The sequence below is a fragment of the Taudactylus pleione genome, unplaced genomic scaffold, assembly GCF_031769625.1.
Source record: "Taudactylus pleione unplaced genomic scaffold, aTauple2 ptg001774l, whole genome shotgun sequence".
In the NCBI taxonomy this organism is placed as follows: domain Eukaryota; kingdom Metazoa; phylum Chordata; class Amphibia; order Anura; family Myobatrachidae; genus Taudactylus; species Taudactylus pleione.
Window position 1 is genome coordinate 174,022 of NW_028286171.1, and position 23,653 is coordinate 197,674.

A 23,653-nucleotide genomic window follows, 5' to 3' on the forward strand; every position below is an offset into this window, starting at 1 on the left:
GGCCGGAATGCCGACAATTTCCCGCTTTGAGAGGCGGAATGAATCTCGGCAGCGAGTTCTGTAACTGAGGACAGACCGTTTTTACCACTGCATGGCGGGTTGTATTTGCTCCTAGATGTTTCCACCATACGATAACAACACTGGGGCATCACTTGGAGGGTAAATGCGGTAGGTGACAAAGTGAGCGGTTGGGGATCCTATGTCAGTGCCACCGAGCTCTTCAGTACGACCTGCTCTACTGGTAACGTTAGCGTACGGACGCTGCATTTCTGTACGCTTCCATTCTATCCACCTGTTGGCTGTGGATGTGATTATAATGGCCAAACACAATAATGAGAAGGGAAGTCATCACATAAAGAGAATAGCGGAACTTTAGATGATGAAACGCGTTGGTCACAGCATCAATTAAATTGCACTATAAGGAGAGGATTCAATTCTCTGTAATGGTTTCAAAATGCCTCCCAAAACCATTGTGAAGGCTCTTTGAAACCAGTACAAAAAAATTCCTTTGCACCCCATCGTGTTTAGAAAACCATTACCAGATGTATATTGTTTTGTAGTAAGTTGATATTTTTATTTCCTATTTTAGAGTGAGCCAATTAAATAGATGGTTTATGTTAGGTCAGTGCTAGGGGTCGCCAAGCAGTATACTTCTTAGTATGCAAGTAACAAATACATGTATACCACGGTATATCAGAATGACATAGTGAGCATCATTTTGGAGGTGGAAGTGTCACCTGTGGAATCACCTTGCGATGAGGAGGGAAGCCAGACTGCATCCCCTCACCCAGGCACGCGAATGGCGGAGATGTTACAGGACCTACCGCTCAGGAAGAGACCACCCGCGTGATGCAAGAACAGCTGAATGGCCGTATGCAGGGACAGCAGGACAAGGCAGGACAGCCCACTCACTCAGGGATTGCAGCACAGTGATGCTTGCAGGAGAGAGAGATTGCATACAGGTGTGTCAATGTTTCAACATGTCACAGTGGATAATAGACTGTGCAAAATTAAGGTTCTTAAAGAGAGAGTTCAGCAGAGACAACAAGAGAAAGAAGCAGGTGTCAGGGCTTGTAAACAGCAGAGAGAGCAAGACATTTGTGTTTTGAACCTAATAACTTGTGATTGTCCAGTACTAGGACAATATATACGGGGACAGATAAAACGGACCATGTACGGGAGAGAGAGTGACCCATCAAACTGCGATGTTAAATGAAAGACACTTCAATTGAAGCCTCACAACTGAGATGTGCGGAGTGCAAATTAGCCAGAGATCTGCTGACCACTAAGCATTAAGAATGTGTTCAAAAGTTATCGGAGACTCCCCAGGAGTGCTTACAGGGATAAAAGACGTCCCTTCACTTGCTGCAGACTCCTGCTTCGTGGGTACAAGACAGAGACACTGAGAGAAAGATGTTGATGGAGACTAATGGGGAATTGGAAAGTCTCAATGAGCAACTGTGTGATGAGAGACATAGCTAATGTATGAAACCCAAGTGCAGGGCTGGAAGAGACAAAACAGGTGGAGGAGACCTTGGGAAAAGTTATCCGGGCTCAGGAGAAGGAGCGTAATGAGCTAGCCAATGAGGTGAACGCTGTACAAGAGAACAAATTGTCAGCTCTCAGGGAACAGGGTGAGTTATTGGCCCCAAGGAGCCGTCTCAGACAAAAATAAAACAGTTACAGTACTTGTCAAATCATTTGCAAATTAGTTGTGATAACGAGTTGTCCATTGGGGAGAGTCTCAAACAGGAAGAGCCAAAGCAATGAGTAATAAAATGGACCAAGCTGATTAGTACTTGGATGGGAGACCACCAGGGAATATTGGGTGTTGTACGTAATATTTAGGAGCAGAACGGGACCAAGTGTATAATAGCAGGGACATAAGTGATTACATTTCATTTGGTTTATGTTGATTTCAGGATCACCACGGGTACATAACTCTTGTATGATGTGAATAAATAATCTAGAACTTATAGGAGCATGATTACCCAGAATTCTTTGAATGTTTATTTCGCCGTATCCATTTATTCTATTAAAATGAGGAGATTCGCAGCTTTTTAATAATTACTAATAAAGGTTAAATTTTATTAAATGCAATTTAAGAGTGCCCCAACAACTGGCCCTTCTTGGCTCTTTGTTTTTTGTACATGTTATATTTTGGGGTATGGGAGCACCACCAACAACATGTTATGTCACAATCTCTAAACACAACATGAAATATGGTTGGTTGCAAATTAATGCCATAATAATATATGGTTCTGTGTGGTACCAAACCACCCCCGTTTTTTCAGTAGTGGATACATATCAATGGCAGGTACAAAGTTTAAGCAATGCAGTGGAATATAAAAATAAATAAATATGATGGAGGTATATGTGACTGACGTCCCACGTGTGATGAGCAGAGGCTTTCCTTATAACCAGCAGACCCCAGGGTGTGCCTGTAATCAGACCATCTGTGCTGGTCACTTCTATCTTGTGGAGTCAGATGTGTGTGTTCTGCAGAATCCCGGGTAGTACACAGTAAGTGCAGCTGGTTAATCACAGCTAGATGTGTATGGAACGAGGGGACGGTATAGCCAGCGGGTAGAAGGCAGATCTCTGGTTACAGTGACCGGCATGTCCTCCTGCGGCCGGCATTCTTACCATGCAACACTGTTCTACTCTCCCAGCTGCTGCTACCTTGTACATTACCACGGTATATTCAGTCTCTCGCTCATAAAAAGACAGCGTGGACACCACCCAGCTGTCTGTAGGCATCAGCACGTAGACTTACTATCAGAGACTGACAGCCACATACCTATCTGCAGTGCCAGGACATGGAAGCTGAATAGCTCCGAGGCAAACTGCAACATAATAAATAACGCTGCGCCATATGGTAACAGTTACTTACATAGCACCAGCACGTTCTGTTGCGCTTTACAAATTGGGAACAGACCAGTAATAAGACGAGATTGGGTAATAACAACAGACAGACAGGTTGGAGGGCTGCTGGTAAGGAGCAAGACACAGTACAAATTATTAGCATGCTACAATGTGTTCTATATAAGGCCCAATAAGCGTTAGGAGCATACTACACCAGTGCCAGTACTAGTACACTGGCAGGAATTGGATCCTGGGATATGCCAACTTTCGCAGGGGACCTCGGCAGGAGAGCTGGCACACATCCAATCAGGAGGCTGCTGTCATTTCAGTGTCCCAAATATAACATTCCTGCATCTCTGTCAGCAGCCCCACAACCCTCCAGCGGCAGAGACGCCCAATACGGATGGGTTCTAGGAACAGCTGAATCGCCCATACGGCCCTGGTGAGCTGGTGGCATGGCCAGAAATCTGACCAGCATAGGAGTCACCTACATGTACTACCCTCATCTCTCATTACTTTTATAGTGCGGAGCAGGCAGAGCACAGGGGTGACTGCAGAACCTCCCAGGACTGAAATAGTTAATGTCCATGTATCTTCCATATGGCTGCTCCACTGAACACACAGAGTAAAGTACATTTCCCCCTGGCCAGTCTGGAATAAGAATCAGAGTGCAGGAAAGTAACTTCCAAAGAGCATATTACAAAAAGAAAAACTTCATACAGATTGTGAAGTGCAGAAAAAAAGAAAAATAATCGTGAATTTATTTGCTACGCAGTATTTTATTAAAGTGATTTTCTTTTATTGTGTCATTTATTATATTATTAGTGGTTTTATACTTTTTGAGCAGTGCGCTTATTTTTAATGTACTGGTAGTAACGGCGTTTCACTGCTAGAAATGAATTTAAAGCTGACAGACCATAACAATAAATATATTTGTGAGTTTTTAGCCTTAGTGTTTCCTGCACGGAGAGAAAATAAAGCCGACATGATGAGTGTGATATGTGCCTGCGCTATGCCGCAACATAACTGTATTTTAATTAACCGGCAATAATTACATTGAGAAATGAAGCAGTGAATTGTAGTTAATATCTTTGTCTCAACTGCAAGACTCCATCACTTCCTGGATCATTACCTATAATAGGAATAATATCATAATGCAGCTCAGATATCAGCGGTCATTCAGCGACGGTATATCATCATACTCCAGGTCAGGGAGAGGAGTAACTACCCGGCATCTTATTAATATGGCTCCATAGGGCTTCAAGAGCAGTATTATTTTGTGTGACTGTAAGACACTGTAATAAGTTATTAGATTAGCCAGTGTTACTGACAATACTGTAGGGGCTTATTCACATTCTCCCCTTCTCTGGGCGTCATCTGTAAGCAAATGCAAGAGGGTCACAGCAATACCATAAAAAAAATGGCGTTTGTAGGCCGATTACACTATTTGTGAATTAAAGAATATGGGTGTCCGCTCAAACCAAGAAAATAGTGGTAAGGACCTGATTGTTTTCCAAATCTAAAACGGTGATTGCATCAGAGTGCTCACTAGTGCTAAATAAAACGGAACTGAAATATATTAAAGTGCATTAAGGGTCTCTGGCCCTGACTCAGCAAGAAACGCAATTGCAAAGCTGCACGCAGACTATAGATATATGATGTACACACGCAGGCTATAGATATATGATGTACACACGCAGGCTATAGATATATGATGTATACACGCAGGCTATAGATATATGATGTATACACGCAGGCTATAGATATATGATGTATGCACGCAGGCTATAGATATATGATGTATACACGCAGGCTATAGATATATGATGTATGCACGCAGGCTATAGATATATGATGTATGCACGCAGGCTATAGATATATGATGTATACACGCAGGCTATAGATATATGATGTATGCACGCAGGCTATAGATATATGATGTATGCACGCAGGCTATAGATATATGATGTATGCACGCAGGCTATAGATATATGATGTATGCACGCAGGCTATAGATATATGATGTATGCACGCAGGCTATAGATATATGATGTATACACGCAGGCTATAGATATATGATGTATACACGCAGGCTATAGATATATGATGTATGCACGCAGGCTATAGATATATGATGTATGCACGCAGGCTATAGATATATGATGTATGCACGCAGGCTATAGATATATGATGTATGCACGCAGGCTATAGATATATGATTTATACACGCAGACTATAGATATATGATGTATGCACGCAGGCTATAGATATATGATGTATGCACGCAGGCTATAGATATATGATGTATACACGCAGGCTATAGATATATGATGTATACACGCAGGCTATAGATATATGATGTATGCACGCAGGCTATAGATATATGATGTATGCACGCAGGCTATAGATATATGATGTATGCACGCAGGCTATAGATATATGATGTATGCACGCAGGCTATAGATATATGATGTATGCATGCAGGCTATAGATATATGATGTATGCACGCAGGCTATAGATATATGATTCATACATGCAGGCTATAGATATATGATGTATGCACGCAGGCTATAGATATATGATGTATGCACGCAGGCTATAGATATATGATGTATACATGCAGGCTATAGATAGGATGTATGCATGCAGGCTATAGATATATGATGTATACATGCAGGCTATAGATAGGATGTATGCACACAGGCTATAGATATATGATTTATACACGCAGGCAGCTTTGCAATAATGCAAATGTGGCAGGTGGTGTATGACACCACTGCTGCATTTGCGATCCCAGCACTGTGACGGAGGTCGCAATGCTGGGATCACTAACGCGACCATCGGTGGTCGATGGTCTTCACGGTGGACGGCGCCAGGCGGCCGGCCAGCTTAGTAAGCCTCAGCTTACTCAGCCTGGACAGCCTGCAAGCCCAGGATACTGCGTTGATTAAAGCAGATCCTGGGCTAGACACTCCCGGAAAATGGGATGGATGTGCCCCGGTTTCCGGGAACGGCGCCCAACTCCGCCCTCGTACCGTCCCTTAAATGCGTGCACCGCTGAATTAGCCCCTTTATTACACCACACTTGCCAGCATTCCCTGATTGTCAGGGAGACTCCCTGAAATAGCAGCAATTTCCCAGACTCCCCGAAGAGTCTAATAATCTCCCTGATTGCACCTTAACCCCATTATGTAGCTGTTATATTAAAAAAAAACATTGAGATATTCATTCAAATGGGATCATTAGTATCATTCTCTGCATTGGTTATGAGACAATGATCCCTATGGCTATGATAAGTATCAGGGTATTTTCATCAACACACAGATCTTACTGACTGCTTTGGGGCTCATTTACATTTGGATGTAAGTCAGGTTTATGATACGCCTCTCAGATGTAGCAGTACACGCCCATCACATGTAGGACACGCCTCTCAGATGTAGCAGTACACGCCTATCACATGTATGACACGCCTCTCAGATGTAGCAGTACACGCCCATCACATGTATGACACGCCTCTCAGATGTAGCAGTACACGCCTATCACATGTATGACACGCCTCTCAGATGTAGCAGTACATGCCCATCACATGTATGACACGCCTCTCAGATGTAGCAGTACATGCCCATCACATGTATGACACGCCTCTCAGATGTAGCAGTACACACCTATCACATGTATGACACGCCTCTCAGATGTAGCAGTACATGCCCATCACATGTATGACACGCCTCTCAGATGTAGCAGTACATGCCCATCACATGTATGACATGCCTCTCAGATGTAGCAGTACACGCCTATCACATGTATGACATGCCTCTCAGATGTAGCAGTACATGCCTATCACATGTATGACACTCCTCTCAGATGTAGTAGTACACGCCTATCACATGTATGACACGCCTCTCAGATTTAGTAGTACACGCCTATCACATGTATGACACGCCTCTCAGATGTAGTAGTACACGCCTATCACATGTATGACACGCCTCTCAGATGTAGCAGTACATGCCTATCACATGTATGACACACCTCTCAGATGTAGCAGTACACGCCTATCACATGTATGACACGCCTCTCAGATGTAGCTGTACACGCCTATCACATGTATGACACGCCTCTCAGATGTAGCTGTACACGCCCACTTTACCGCCGCGGTCATAGGTGCTGCTTTCACACTCTCCCTGAAATGCTGTTTCAAAAGTAGGCAAATATGGATTACACATACATCTTTTTAATAAAGAACTAGTGTATTAAACATAAAGTACATAAAAGGAGACAGAGTAACACTTATATCCTGACAGAGTAACACTTATATCCTGACAGAGTAACACTTGTATCCTGACAGAGTAACACTTGTATCCTGACAGAGTAACACTTGTATCCTGACAGAGTAACACTTGTATCCTGACAGAGTAACACTTGTATCCTGACAGAGTAACACTTGTATCCTGACAGAGTAACACTTGTATCCTGACAGAGTAACACTTGTATCCTGACAGAGTAAGTACCTGTTATTTTTAAAAATTAACAACCAAAATGTATTATACTACTACTTAGCAGCCCGTCAAAATAGCAGGACATTGTCACGCCCGCGAGACGTCCAGTTTGAGCACTAAAAGGGGTAACTTTTTGGTCACTTCTGCTCGGTAGCTCAGAGGGGCTGCGAGTAGAGATGTCAGCCCCGGCAGCTATGCGCGCCCGAATGGAGCAACATTTTGAATTGCGCTGTCCCCTGTATGGTGCTGCCCACCTGACAGACCTTCTATAGGGAGATACGAACGCAAATTGTGGGTCTGCACGGAATGGGCGGGGCTAAGATGTTGCAAATTGCCTAGTTGCAGCTCCGCATTATCCCACAACAGGGGCGGGGCCTAATGACATGAGAGCCGGCCCCCAAAGTAGTCAGCTGCATCTCCTGCAGAGCTTCAACTGGAGAGGAGAAACATAATGATAGCAAGGATGAGCTTATTACCCCCCTCCTAACGTTGCAGTGTGTCCACCCATAGCCCCTATAGATTGTAAGCTCAGGGGGTCTCTCCCTTGTCATCTCTATATAATCACATATTCATTTTGTATCTATGTGACATAGTTTTCTTGTTTGTATCAGTCTAATCGCGCTACAAAACGTTAGTGGCGCTTTATGAATAAATATTATAATTAGCCACTCGCCCACATTTCCATTTACAGGTTTCATGTCCCATGGCAGCTTGAGTGATGCCATTCATATGATACCCTGGTATTATGCGGCAGGCAGTGGCAGCAATAGTATGCATCATTAGCATGGGGGGGGGGGGGGGGGGTGATTACTAATGCATGGCTGAGGCACTACTAGTAGTAAATGACTAGTAATCTGGGGCCGGCAGCTCTGAGTTATATTGTGGTTCGCTTCTCCGGAAATCCGAATCCACCTGAATTTCGTGAATCCGGACATATCAGAGTCGCGGTTCTGCTCTTCGGAATTCAGATTTTAAATCAGAATTTCGTGTTTTGGATTGCAAAAATTACGTGATTGTATCTGGGTTTTTTAAAAACTTTTTATATACATATTTTTTTTAAATCCAGATTCAAAACACAAACATGAATCCAGACCCAAAACCAAAACACGGGGGCCAGCGCACGTTTCTAGTTTAAACCTGGGTACTAAAATTAGAATTCTTATATAAAGGAGTCCGGCTTTAAGGCTGGGCGACAGGCGGAGGGAGGTTAATGAATGATCTATTTTTCCTGCCAAGCTGTCAGTTCTGGATGTCACAGTGTGAGCTGCGCCACTAGGCTGGTGTCACACTAACGTATTTCTGGCTGAATGAAACCAGCTTCCATGTCACATGGAGACATCTTCGCTGTAAGAGTCTTCGTGTAATGAGCGCTGGAGCAGAATCGCACATTTACGATGCTTGTCTACTCTCAGAACGTCAGACAGATGTGCGCAGCGCACCTAACGCAACACTTCACAGCCAAAATGATAAACTGGGTGTGCTAACGCGTGTCACCTGCTCTTTACAGCGTACATGAAATGCATGAAGGGCTTTAAGAAACATTTTTCTTTTGGTTTTTATGTGTTAAACCCCAAAAGAACCATTTAAAAATATAATGCATGCCAATTCCATTTTCAGAGCCGAGATGTGAAAGTAGCCGAGGAGATTTCAGAATTCGCATAGTAAGTATGGTAAAGTAATCACCATTCTTTATATTAAAAGGTATAATATAGATTTATAGTACAGCAGATTTCACCCACTGATATTTTCCAAATGAACCTTTGTGTGTTCCGTGTAGTAGAGAATATAGGGGGTCTATTTACTAAGCTGTGTTAGGAGATAAAGTGAATGGTGATAAGCAGTGGCGTAACTAGGGTATTTGGAGCCCAGGGCAAAATTGAAAAGGGAGCCCCCCCAACATCCCGAGATGTGCGTGGTCACTTAAAAATGGGGCGTGTCAACATGACACACCCCTTTATTTTCACGCTGAACATTCCTATCCATATGCACCTTAACCCCAGTAGTACCCCTTATACAGTACCCCCAGTATGGAGTTGTGGTCCCTCTTACGCAGGCCCTTAGTAGTACCCCTTATACAGTACCCCCAGTATGCAGTTGTGGTCCCTCTTATGCAGGCCCATAGTAGTGCCCCTTATACAGTATCCCCACTAGTGGTCCCCCTTATACAGCCCCCAATTAGTTCCCCTTACTCAGTACCCCCACTAGTGGCCCCCCCAAATGCAGTGCCCCGCGTAGTGTTCCCCCTTATGCAGTGCTCCCAGTAGCAGTCCCCACAATGCAGTGCGCCCAGTAGTGGTATCCCCTTATGCAGTGCCCTTTATATAGTGCCCCCAGTAGTAGTCTCCCCCCCCTATTCAGTGCCCTTTATATGGTGCCCCCAACAGTAGTCTAACCCCCCTATGCAGTGCCCTTTATATAGCGCCCCCAGCAGTAGTCCCCCCCCCCTCATGCAGTTTCCCCATTAGAGGTCCCCTTATGCAGGCACCCTGTAGTGATCCCCCCTATCCAGTGCCCCTTGTAGTGGCCCTTCCTATTATTGCCCCCAGTAGTGGTCCCCCGAGTGCAGTGCCTCTAGTAGTAGGCCCCTTTCATAATGCGCCCAGTGGTAGTTCCCCCCCCAAGTAGTAGTCCCCAGTAGAGTAGGTCCTCCCAATGGCGCCCCCAGTAGTAGCCACCCCTCCCCCAGTAGAGGTCCCCCCAGTAGTAGACACCCCTCCCCCAGAAGAGGTTCCCCCAGTAGTAGCCACCCCACCCCCAGTAGAGGTCCCCCCAGAAGTAGCCACCCCCCTCCCCCGTGGTGCAGATATGTAAAAAAAAAAAAATATATATATATATATAAAAATATACTTACCTGAATCTCTGCTCCTGGTCCTGCTCGCGACGCCGCTCCCGCCCGGGCTGGCGCGCTCAGCATTATGGGACAGACGTCATGACGTCAGTCCCATTACCCACTGCAGGAGCCGGCTGTTTAACACACGCGGCTGTTTAACACACGCATTGCCGCCAGCGCTGGCTCCTGGCGCTATTGGACAAGCGCTCAGGGGGAGGGAATGGGCTCAGGCGTGCAAGCACAGGACCGGTGCTGGAAGCCTAGCGCCGGTCCTGTGTAAATGTGTAGCGCTGACCGCACTCATTGCGGTCGGCGCTACACTGGCTAACTAGGGCGGGCGGGCCGTGGCCGGCGGCGCCCCCCCGCGCCGCCGGTCCAATGGCGCCCAGGGCACGCACCCCGCTCGCCCTGCCCTAGTTACGCCACTGGTGATAAGGTACCAGCCAATCAGCTCCTAACTGCCATGTCACAGGCTGTGTTTGAAAAATGACAGTTAGGAGCTGATTGGCTGGTACCTTATCACCGTTCACTTTATCTCCTAACACAGCTTAGTAAATAGACCCCCTATATTCTCTACTACACGGAACACACAAAGGTTCATTTGGAAAATATCAGTGGGTGAAATCTGCTGTACTATAAATCTATATTATACCTTTTAATATAAAGAATGGTGATTACTTTACCTTTAGTTTGTAAGCTCCGCTGGAGCAGGGACTGATGGATATGATTAATTATGGTCGGTAAAGCGCGGAGTAATATGTAAGCGATATACAAATAGTTACTAAAAACGTAAATATGTAGGAGGGGATAGCAGCCTACATTCTAAACAAAAAGTTTTCTGGCCACAAAAGTTTGGTTTTAGTCTAGTTGGGAAAATCTTATAAACAAGAGAGTGACACGACTGGTATGTTATTATATACAGGCACAAATTCAATGGAAAAAGTTTATGACTAATTAAAACATGAGATAAGCGCCATTTTAGATACAGTCTCAGAATACAAAAGGACCGCGCCTAAAAGATGGGAACTTGATGAGGATAAAATGTGCTTTTTGCCATTCTGTAATAAAGAGCAAACCTAACGCCATTCTGTAATAAAGAGCAAACCTAACGCCATTCTGTAATAAAGAGCAAACCTAACGCCATTCTGTAATAAAGAGCAAACCGAACGCCATTCTGTAATAAAGAGCAAACCGAACGCCATTCTGTAATAAAGAGCAAACCGAACGCCATTCTGTAATAAAGAGCAAACCGAACGCCATTCTGTAATAAAGAGCAAACCTAACACCATTCTGTAATAAAGAGCAAACCTAACGCCATTCTGTAATAAAGAGCAAACCTAACACCATTCTGTAATAAAGAGCAAACCTAACGCCATTCTGTAATAAAGAGCAAACCTAACGCCATTCTGTAATAAAGAGCAAACCTAACGCCATTCTGTAATAAAGAGCAAACCGAACGCCATTCTGTAATAAAGAGCAAACCGAACGCCATTCTGTAATAAAGAGCAAACCTAACACCATTCTGTAATAAAGAGCAAACCTAACGCCATTCTGTAATAAAGAGCAAACCTAACACCATTCTGTAATAAAGAGCAAACCTAACGCCATTCTGTAATAAAGAGCAAACCTAACACCATTCTGTAATAAAGAGCAAACCGAACGCCATTCTGTAATAAAGAGCAAACCTAACGCCATTCTGTAATAAAGAGCAAACCGAACGCCATTCTGTAATAAAGAGCAAACCGAACGCCATTCTGTAATAAAGAGCAAACCTAACACCATTCTGTAATAAAGAGCAAACCTAACGCCATTCTGTAATAAAGAGCAAACCTAACACCATTCTGTAATAAAGAGCAAACCTAACACCATTCTGTAATAAAGAGCAAACCGAACGCCATTCTGTAATAAAGAGCAAACCTAACGCCATTCTGTAATAAAGAGCAAACCTAACGCCATTCTGTAATAAAGAGCAAACCTAACGCCATTCTGTAATAAAGAGCAAACCTAACGCCATTCTGTAATAAAGAGCAAACCGAACGCCATTCTGTAATAAAGAGCAAACCTAACGCCATTCTGTAATAAAGAGCAAACCGAACGCCATTCTGTAATAAAGAGCAAACCTAACGCCATTCTGTAATAAAGAGCAAACCTAACGCCATTCTGTAATAAAGAGCAAACCTAACGCCATTCTGTAATAAAGAGCAAACCGAACGCCATTCTGTAATAAAGAGCAAACCTAACGCCATTCTGTAATAAAGAGCAAACCTAACGCCATTCTGTAATAAAGAGCAAACCTAACGCCATTCTGTAATAAAGAGCAAACCTAACGCCATTCTGTAATAAAGAGCAAACCGAACGCCATTCTGTAATAAAGAGCAAACCTAACGCCATTCTGTAATAAAGAGCAAACCTAACGCCATTCTGTAATAAAGAGCAAACCGAACGCCATTCTGTAATAAAGAGCAAACCTAACGCCATTCTGTAATAAAGAGCAAACCGAACGCCATTCTGTAATAAAGAGCAAACCTAACGCCATTCTGTAATAAAGAGCAAACCTAACGCCATTCTGTAATAAAGAGCAAACCTAACGCCATTCTGTAATAAAGAGCAAACCTAACGCCATTCTGTAATAAAGAGCAAACCGAACGCCATTCTGTAATAAAGAGCAAACCTAACGCCATTCTGTAATAAAGAGCAAACCTAACGCCATTCTGTAATAAAGAGCAAACCGAACGCCATTCTGTAATAAAGAGCAAATCTAACACAGAGATTACTGCAAAGAATTGAAGCCGAACACTTTAAAGGATAACTCATCATGAATGTATGTAATTGTAACTTTCCTTCTCCCAGAGTGAATCGCAGGACTCGTAGAAGGAAGAGTATATACCGTATCGCCAGCATGTAAGCGGCGTGGATGCCATTGTAGCCAGTGCTAGGCTGCTCTTCAACCTTTGTCTATTCAACATGGGCAACACTAAACGCACTACTGCTAGGTCTCACTTCAGGAGAGGAGTCACATCTGTCCTTGCAGTTGGGACTAAGTACTGATCGAGAGGGGTAAACACACCAAATTGGGATTGCAGCAGCAGAATCAGGATACATGGCAGACTGTACTGTGTTCTCCTATTTGCTTCCACATCCTGCTGCGGATTGTGTCTTACGCTGTCACTATTTGTCTGGACCCTGGAATGTGGGGGTTTGGTTGATAAAAGGGATAAGTACATGAAATATGTAAAGTCTAGCAATGAGGGAACTCTCTAGGCCTCCTTCCCCCAACCAGCCTTGATATTAAATCAATAGCGCTCACTTTTAGTAATTAGGTCTCCATCCAAGCAACCTGCACTGACATAACATTAAAAGCATTAACAATGAATTAACCCCAACCAGCACTGACATTAATTTAATTGCATTCAGAATGAATAAATACACCAATCTGCCTCCCCCAAACAGCCCAACATTACATTAATAGCATTCATATGTAATAAAATAAACTTATTTACCTACCCAACAGCCTCAACATGAACAAAAATGAGTATTCGGCATAATGTAAAGTCACATCAGCCCACCTTAAATAAAGAGCCGTTGGCACGACCCACTAATTCAATTACATTTCCCCCAACATCAAAACAGCATTACACGAATATCTCCCACCTACTATTGCATTCTGCGCACCCATCCTCAGTAATAAACATGATGCCCCCCACATTACATTAAGAGTCCTTCCCTCTGGCACTGCCAGACCCTTATCTGCCTCCCTGGCATTGTGCACACATGGCACGTCGCCCATCAGGTGGTGCGCACCCCATGTGTGACATGCCATCAGCAGGGAGGGTAGGCACACACAGAGCGCACGGGAGGAAAGTGAGAAAGCTATCACCCCGCAGCCGCATACGGTAAGGCGGCCAGTCACAGGGCAAAGTCAATCACCTTGGGCTGGGACGGGGTATCCGGGCATCTGCCTACTTCTCCTACTTTTTAACTACTGAACTAACCAGCTATGTTCTAATAACCTGGACGCCACAAACATTGAAATCTCTGAACCCCTGGGGTATGCATCCTGGGAATAAACTTTCGTTGCCGAGAGAAGACTTCTAGGACAAAAAAGAAAATCAACCCAGCACGTGAGGACGACTTTCTTTCCCCGCAAATCATGGCGGCAAACGCAATACATCTTTTCATGCTAAGTCCACCAATGTCTGACTTTCAACTTCACATAATTGTTTTAATATATATATATATATGTCCTTTGTGCATAATTTTATGTAAAACATTTAAAAAAAAAAAGATTATTGTATGACTTAGTGCAGGTCTGATCTTAGCCCCCACTACAGCCTGTGCAGCTAAGACCCCCACCCACACACACCCTAAAGCTGTAAGTCATTAATAATAGATATATAACACATGTTATATGGCAAAATGACCATATAGAGAAAATAACCAGCAGTGGCTGTTAGTGAATCACGTTTCTCTAAGGAAATAAAATACCATTTTTTACTAAAACTTTTTCCATCAGCCAAGTATCTATGAAAATGACGAAGAGCAGGCGCAAGTAGGTCTCCAGCAAGAGGCGTTTTAGCACATGAAGATAAGCAGCCCCCGGGGTACAGATCATTCCTACGGCTGGGTGAGAGGCTGTATAACGGCGCTTTATGGCTGCACAGATATACTTGTTTATGAGTCGCCCTCACTTCAGCGTGAGATGTGTTTTTCATCAGCACTATAATAATACATATAGGTGGCAGCGATGGCGCTGGATGAATATTAATGCCTAATAAGAGAGGAGCAATCCCCAGCGCGGGATGTGTGCGGGAAATTAAGCAGCCGTACTCCGAGCGCAGCAAGGTCACCCCGCGTCGCTGCATTCCAGCAAATATATAGTCACAGGGGAGCGCTAATCCGTATTCTTATAACTCACCCCTGGCAGCATCGGGCACTGCCAAACGCTGGCAGCTTTAATACAGGAGAAGTTCTACATGTTAACGGCCTAATGATTCCATGAAGCCAGCTCCTAGGTAACCTAATATAGATGTCTGATGTCCTTTGGTTGACATGTATAACAGCGTAATGTGAGGAAAACTGCAGGAAAATCCATAAAAGGCACAAAAATGAGTTTCATAGTTAATTTAATCAGTTTAATCCCATTCTCCTCGCTGACATTAAAGCCTGACAGTGCTGGCATGTCAGGAGGGGAACATGGGGGAGGGGGGCATGTCAGGAGGGGAACATGGGGGAGGGGGGCATGTCAGGAGGGGAACATGGGGGAGGGGGGCATGTCAGGAGGGGAACATGGGGGAGGGGGGCATGTCAGGAGGGGAACATGGGGGAGGGGGGCATGTCAGGAGGGGAACATGGGGGAGGGGGGCATGTCAGGAGGGGAACATGGGGGAGGGGGGCTTGTGACAAATCTGCTGCTGGAGGGCTGAACGTTATTATCTCTCTCTATATATATATATATATATATATATATAATAATATATAGGTTACTATAAGGATTCGCTATCATGTTTTTATTTCTCTATTTTATAAATCTCTGTCAGCCAGGCATTGCGGTCTTGGTACCAGTACAATTTAATGTCGCCAATTCCCAAATGTACGCTCCCAATACCCAAAGGGCCCCTTAGGGACACTAGCAATAGAAGCCCCCACTCAGAATACAGGTAACATCACCTGTGGAAAACTTAGATGTACAATTTCATGATCATCCATTAGTACTCGATATAGAGGACCTCATTCAGAGGCGGTTGCTCGGGAGCGGTCAGTCGCACCCAAAGTGACCGAGAATATGCAAAACGAGCGCTCAGTCGCAACGCACATCGTAAGCGCGGCAACACCCACAACAATGAAAGCACACCTCCTATCTCTATGGCCTAATTCAGAGTCGGTCGCAGGCGGCAACCTATGCCAGCACGATTAACACCTGTTACATTGTTGATTGCCTACAAACATCGGTTGAGGCAGAAACCATCGCCTGCACTCGCAATGCTTAAAGTAGACCCTGGGCTACCCTTAGCTCTGCGAGCAGTAGCGTCGTTATTGCAACGAGGTGACATGTGATGACTCGCTCAGTAATATATGCACGCCCTTAAAATGCCCTTTTTAAGGTCAACCACGCCTGCGTGCGCACCACCACACCCCCATTCACAAGCACCTTCCCCTGTAACCACCCACAAACGGCACGGAATGTCAATCACAGCTACGACCTCGCAGTGACTAGCGAACAAGAGGATGGCGGTCGGGAAGACAGGCTTGCGCACGCGCACTGCCAGGTACACGCATGCGCAGTTGAAAAAAAACATTGCTCGCTACATCCAATCGCTCTGTGCGACCGCCTCTGAATGAGGTCCAGAGACAACTGGGGAACGCCGTTTTCTTCAATGTTGTGATGTCATATAGCTCCCACAGCAGAACCCCTGTTGGATACTACAGACCAGCAGCTTGTTACCCCAATGGAAGCCATCTACCATATTGTTGCCTCTCTGCCGTTCCACCACAAACAATGAAATCACAATAGTGGCCCCCCCGAGTGCTATGGGACAACGACACCATTGTACACATCACTAATACAATTGGCCATGATGAACCAAACAGAAATTCATTACCTGGCTGACGTCCATTAACCAAAGCAATATTGCGCTCATCTGCCACTGTAAATATAAAAAACATATATATCATTATCTATTCCCACTCTCACACACCACAGAACGTACATGTTTAACACTTTTCAGAAGAAAGAAAACACGGTATTAGCTGTTAAACTGGTAATTGCCAGGCGCACATTTTAATCTCTCGCCGTATAAAGCACGTTGACACCTCCATAGCGGCTCCTGATGAAATAATAACACGAGCTGTGGAAAGTCTTACGGAGGGATTTCGGGATGTCGGTGAAGCAGGCTTTTTGTGCTTTTGCAGTCTGCCATTTGCTGGGAAATTGAAGATATTTTGCTCGGAATGTCGGACAATTTTCACATAAATCACTGAAAGATCTTTGAAAGTTTATTTCATGAAAGGACGGGCATTTTTTTCCCTGCAATTGCAGTGGCTTTAAGCCATGTATAAGAGTTCTTTAAAGCATGAAAGTAAGTCAGGCAAGGCATATCAATACAGCACAGCCACTGAACCGTAATCCACAGTCCTGAATCTAGACAAGTCGCTCCTATTATTTATAGGCTGACACTGGTGCACTTGGACTAGTCATGGCCATGTACAGAAAACATTATAAATTCTGTAAAACACAGCCTCAGCCTGTCTAACCGAGAACTCCGGGCAACTGCATGTCTCCCGTAAATCAGACTTTCATCCCTGCCCAGAGTCAGGACACAGAACACAGAAGGTCTGGTGACAGTAGCTAAGAACTTTCTCTGCAGAGACCTGGCGGCTGTTTGGTGGAGGACGATACAATTGCGTCAGGAGACTGAGGATTAAGGGGCCTATGTATCAAAGCTTGATGCGAGATAAAATTGTGAAATATAGATCCCCAACCAATCAGCTCCAAACTATCATTTCTTAAACACAGCCTGCAAAATGTAAGTTAGAAGCTGATTGGTTGGTGATATATATCTCACAATTTTATCCCACATCAAGCTTTGATACATTGGCCCTGATTCAGAGCCGGACGCTCTGACCAGAGCGCTCGCTCTGAATCAGGGCCCACCTCCATAAATATGGAGCGTCCTCCTGGACGCTCGTATAGCTGTGGGTCACCACCCACAGCCTATACGAGCGTGCAGGATGATGGTCGCGATGGTCTTGACCATCGCGACCATCGCCAGTGCGATCAGAAGCCTGCGGTTGAGTTTCTCAACCGCAAGGCCAGGAGTGATTTTGGCTCTATCAATCAACATCGACAGCACGCCCCCTTTGATCAGACACAACGAGCGAAGGAAAGTCCTTCGCTCGTCGCGTCTCGCGCATGCGCACGACAGAGCTCCCTCCGTCGTGCGCATGCGCAGTGCACACCGTCGACCCACTTGCGAGCGGACAGCCGCTCGCGAGTGGGTCTGAATGAGGCCCATAGGCCCCTATATATTTTTACATTAACCAACGCAATCTGCCATCACTATGTACTAATGTAGGATAAAAATTGCTGTTAAATTTAAAGAGTAGCAACTAAACTTAATTTTCAACGTCTATTCCCCTCAATTTCATATAAGTACAAATGAGTGTGATACAAAATATCGACACTCAGAATGTTGGCTTGGGCATGATGTCGACATTGGGCATGTTGACATAGCATTTTTACAGCATTTAAGACCTAACCCAACCCTAGCCGAAGCCTGACCCTGCGCTCCACCCAATTTGTGGGAGCCTCCCAGTGCCTCCTGGCAAGTACGCGACACATATATACAAATAACACATCATTATTGTTCAAAAGCACAAAATGCTGCAAAACGTATTCAGATGTATCAAAACGATGTATCGCAAATGAAATGAGGGGAGTTTAAAGATATATATGTACGCATGGATATTAGTCCTATTTTCTATGTACATTATATCATTGTACAATAATTTATGCCTCATCTCATAATCACATAAAAAATCAAAACAATAAGGGAGTTGAACCTGTCAGAAAGGTCAGAAATTTGTATTACAGTATATGAAACTTAAGGCCTGAAAAGTAATAGGTAGAACGCACGGAACCCGGCATGGAGTACCAGCTGCGTTGGTGGAATTCTGTTACTCAGCTAATAAACGCTTGTGGACGGGAGTTACCGTCTGTTTCCTGTAAGTTGCGATCTAGAACAAAGGAAGAATTCATATGTGACAGGAAGCACCTAACAATGTCAGAGTAACACAAACCATTCCCGACTACAAGGCGGCTGTAACGCGCGGGTCTGCGGGGGCGAATGTAACACTCAGCACTTATTACCAGAAAGGGCCATCTTTTACATACACAGACACATTTACCTCATTCCCAAACTGCAGCACATTGTACAGACGCCATTAGCGGGAAAGTACAGATACAATCATCCATACTGTGAAAATATAGTAAATATATAGTATAGCAAGGGCTCCGCATGAAATGGGACTCTGTAAGGGACTGATGTGGTACGTTGGCCCAATCGTGCAAAGATGGACAATACTGTAGTGAAAAGGTTGATACATATTCACTGTGACTATTTGAAGGTTTGGCTATAAAGTAATTAGAAAGTACATCCTCAGAATATTCTGTGTGTATATATTATTATCATTTATTTATATGGCACCACAAGTGTTCCGCAGCGCCTTACAAAGTATAGACACACACACAATACAGGTACATATACATACCACAACATATATACACAAGAAACGCCACATTTCTCTGATGTAAGTAATGAACTATGGTCCTCATTCAGAGCCGCTCGTAAGCGGCCGTACGCTCGTAGTCATCCGATGTTGTAAAACCACGCATGCATCGGTGTAACAGTGCGCATGTGCGTACGGCTGATTGCGATCATTTTTTCAGTCGTTCGTCGAATAGCGAACAGGAAGTGACATGTCAGATGTGATTGACAGGACTGTGCGTTTTGGGGCGGTGACGGGGGTGGAGATGGGAAAACGCAGGCGTATCGAGGCTTTTTTTGGGCGTACATAAATTATCTGATGCGAACGGCCAATGTGAACGGAACAAGTGTTACGTCACTGTCTGATCCACTTTCCATTAAACTGCTCGCTCAGCTTGTGGTCTGGTATACTCTACCGCAATGACAATGGTCTCTTCGTCCTTCCCGAGGAACATCGATGGTTTGCCGATTTATCAATTGAGGCCTCAAAAACAATCAGTTTTGAATTCCAAAAATGCTTGTAAGGTGTTTAGCAAATAGCCTTTTTTTTAGTTTTTAGTAGGAAAAAACCGTACGCAGGTGAACTACTCAGCTGCTAATTTCTGGGTTAGACAATCAATTAGCTAACAAATTTATTGTAAATTTGCGTGTTTTTTCCAAATTTGATTTTTTTTTAGGGCAACAATATTGTACGCATGTTTGTTTTTTTTCTTCATTTTTTTAGGGGCCAAGAAAACAATCGTCCTTTTGTTTTTTGCTAAGTGTTAATTAAAACTCATAAATTGTTTTTAACCCTTGTTTTTTTTATTCAAAAATAATGTTTATTTTCCGTTGTTTTAAAAAAAATTTTTTTAGGAAATAATAAAAACTTGATAACGTAAAAACAAATAACAAATGATTTTAGAAACACACAAACAAAATAAGTGACATTTGAAATCCACAAACAAACAAAATTATTAAAAAATTCACAAGAAAGGAGAGGGAGGTTTTGGGCATTAAGGAATATGGGGCAAACACAGAGAAGGATTGTGGGAAAATTAGCCAGTGCTGTCATCGCCTTTAGGCCCGTTTGGCCGGGGTAGGGAGGGAGCCTGAACGGGTCCGGGATGTCCTTCTGCTGGCCTGGCCAGAGGCAGATGTTGTGTCCTCTGGACTAGGCATAGGGCTAGGCACATTTGGAGGGATGGCTGTTGTTGTGCCAGAGGTGGAGGGTCCTGATGTTCCGGCAGGAAGGGAGGCCGGCTCCAACATGTGCTGGCGAATGAGCTGCTCCAAGGCATTTGCTATTCGCACGTTGGCCCCAGTATTTTCCGCCAGGGCCTTAGCAATGGTCACGTTGGCCGCAGCACTTTGCTCCAGGGCGTCCGCCACCCGTAGCAGACTGGCGTCCAGCCTCTGCAGAATCACGGTCTGCTGATCCGTTTTAATATTGAGATCAGTGAGGAGGCCCACTGCCTGCGAGGGGGAATGCCCTGGACTGTCTGCCACAGGGTCCCCGGCCGGATCTACTGCTTCCTCCCCTGCAGAGCCAGCAGAAGTTCTGCGGCCAAAGCTCCCCTCTGGAGCAGACTCATCCGCCTGTGTCTCTGTGAGAAAAAAACAGAAAAGAGGAACATTATAATCTAGATATTGTCCAAAACACATTTCTGAGTTGTTAACATTACAACATTTACCTGGGGCAACATGAGGAGCCGCAAAGTCTGGCATGTCGGTATCCATGTTCGACACGCCAAACACCTCCTCATCCTGCACACACCCCTGGGCCATCTCCTCCAAATCTGTGAGCTCCAGTGACACAGGGGTGGGACCCCCACCTGTCCCCCCTGCATGCCTAGCCCTATCAGCCAGTTTTTGCTTAAGACGATATTTGAAGTCGCTCCATCTGTGGGGTAAAAAGTTGGCATTATTCCTGCAGTATTTGGACATTTAAACACTTTTTACTAAAATGTAGTTTACACGTACCGGCGTTTGACCTCCCGGGTTGAACGTTCAAAATCACCCACCCTATTGACACCACTGGCTATGTCATTGCACATTTGCACCAAAACCTCCATCTCCTTTCTTGTGAATTGTGGCTGCCTTTTTTTTTTTGTTTAGTTGGCCTACTAGGCCCAGCAGCCTCTTCCATGGCATCCTCAACACCTTTTTTTAAAATGGGATTAAAATTTATAATGTAAAATGTTCCCAAAATTATTGTTAAACATAAGCCTTTTGCCCAAAAAAGAAAAATACTTACCTGGCGCCTCTTGGCCAGTGCTTTGCTGCTCTGTAGTCATTTTGGACTTTCAGGTCTCACTACAGCAGACCGATTTGGGTTTTCAGTGACGTTTTTATACATGCGTCAGCATTATTCGGCCGCATAATTGACTGTGCGCTCCTATTGTCAGTCCTTAATTTGAGCGGGAAAATAAAGACTATTTATGGCTTGGTGTGACTTGAGTCGATGCGGCATGTTGATTGTTGGAGGTTTTGCGTTGGAGTGGATTGTTGGCTTATTGAGTAGATGGAGGACTTTTTTGGTGCGAGATTTTGTTTTTTTTCTAACTTCTTTCTTTTCCGTTCGCTTTTTTTTATTGTTTGGCTATTTTTTTTTAAATTTTTGAGTACCGTATATACTCGAGTACAAGTCGACCCGGATATAAGCCGAGGTACCTACTTTTACCCCAAAAAACTGGGAAAACTTACTGACTCGAGTATAAGCCTAGTGTGGGAAATGGCAGCAGCTGATAGTGCCCCCAGTAGTAATTCCCCCTGGTTGTGCCCCCAGTAGTAATCCCTCCTGGTAGTGCCCCCAATGGTAATCCCCCCTTTCAGTGCCTCCAGTAGTAATCCCCCCCTGGTAGTACCCGCAGTAGTAATCCCCCCTTTTAGTGCCCCCTGTAGTAATCCCCCACTGGTAGTTCCCCCAGTGGTAATCCCCCCTTTTAGTGCCCCCTGTAGTAATCCTCCCTTTTAGTGCCCCCTGTAGTAATCCCCCCCTGTAGTAATCCCCCCCTGGTAGTGCCCCTTGTAGTAATCCCCCCCTTGTAGTTCCCCCAGTGGTAATCCCCCCTTTTAGTGCCCCCTGTAGTAATCGCCCCCTGATAATGCTCCTTGGTAGTGCCCCCTGTAGTAATCGCCCCCTGGTAGTCCCCCCTGTAGTCATCGCCCCCTGTAGTCCCCCCCCCCCCCTAGTAGAGAGAGACGTGAAAAGATTAAAAAAAAAATCACTTACCTGAACTCCCGCTCCTGGTCCAGCCGCTGTCCGCTCCTCTGGCCGCTTTGCATGGGAGAGACGTCGTCATGACGACGTGTCTCCCATCACCCACTGCGGGAGCCGGAAGATGGCTCCTGCAGTGGGAGCAGCAGCAGCCGCTGAGAGTCTGACAGACTCTCAGCGGCTGCTGATTACAGCAAACACGCAGCTGCCAGCTCCGGTGGCTGTGTGTTTGGCAGTGTGTAGCGCTGACCGAACTCCTACACTTGACTCGAGTATAAGCCGAGGGGGTACTTTTTCAGCACATTTTTTGTGCTGAAAAACTCGGCTTATACTCGAGTATATACGGTAAGTATTTTAAAAAAACACCGTAAAAAATAGTAAATAGTTTACAAATGTTTGTAATTTTTTTATTTTTTTGTTTTACAGTTAGTTTGGAATTGCCCCAGTGACGTTTTGAACTTTGGGATATTTGTCTGTTTTTGGTTTCATGAATTTACAAATTCGATGTGTTGGTCTTAGCATATTTTTCGCTAAGTAATGTTGTTTATTTTCTGGGAACAATCATGTCTTACCACTAAATGTAGCGTACTATTTTGCGAACTAATGTTTGAGTGGTTTTAATTGTAAAATTTTCGTACTATTTTGCGAACTAATGTGTCTTGATTTAACTGTAAAAGTAGCGTACTATTTTGCGAACTAATGTGTCTTGATTTAACTGTAAAAGTAGCGTACTATTTTGCGAACTAATGTGTCTTGATTTAACTGTAAAAGTAGCTTACTATTTTGCAAACTAATGTGTCTTGATTTAACTGTAAAAGTAGCGTACTATTTTGCGAACTAATGTTTTTAGAAATTTTCAGTGTAAAATCATGTCTTAACACTAAATGTAGCGTACTATTTTCTGAACTAATGTGTGCTCCCTTCTCTATTTTTTCACGAAAACAATTTGTTTCCAATCATATTTTATTTAATTAATCTTAAACATATTTTCTACTTTTG

General features: G+C 44.3%; 1 protein-coding gene across 1 annotated transcript in view; it reads right to left on the reverse strand.

Annotated features, from left to right (window-relative positions):
* The window catches only part of LOC148439462 (partitioning defective 3 homolog B-like), a gene marked incomplete at its 3' end in the record, with an annotated part of 417,659 nt that overhangs the window by 60,299 nt on the left and 333,707 nt on the right, over nt 1-23,653 (reverse strand). Inside the window, exon 15 of the mRNA XM_088464716.1 lies at nt 16,792-16,836. Within this exon, the coding sequence (XP_088320842.1) occupies nt 16,792-16,836 (45 nt within the window). The remainder of the gene's footprint in view (nt 1-16,791; nt 16,837-23,653) is intronic.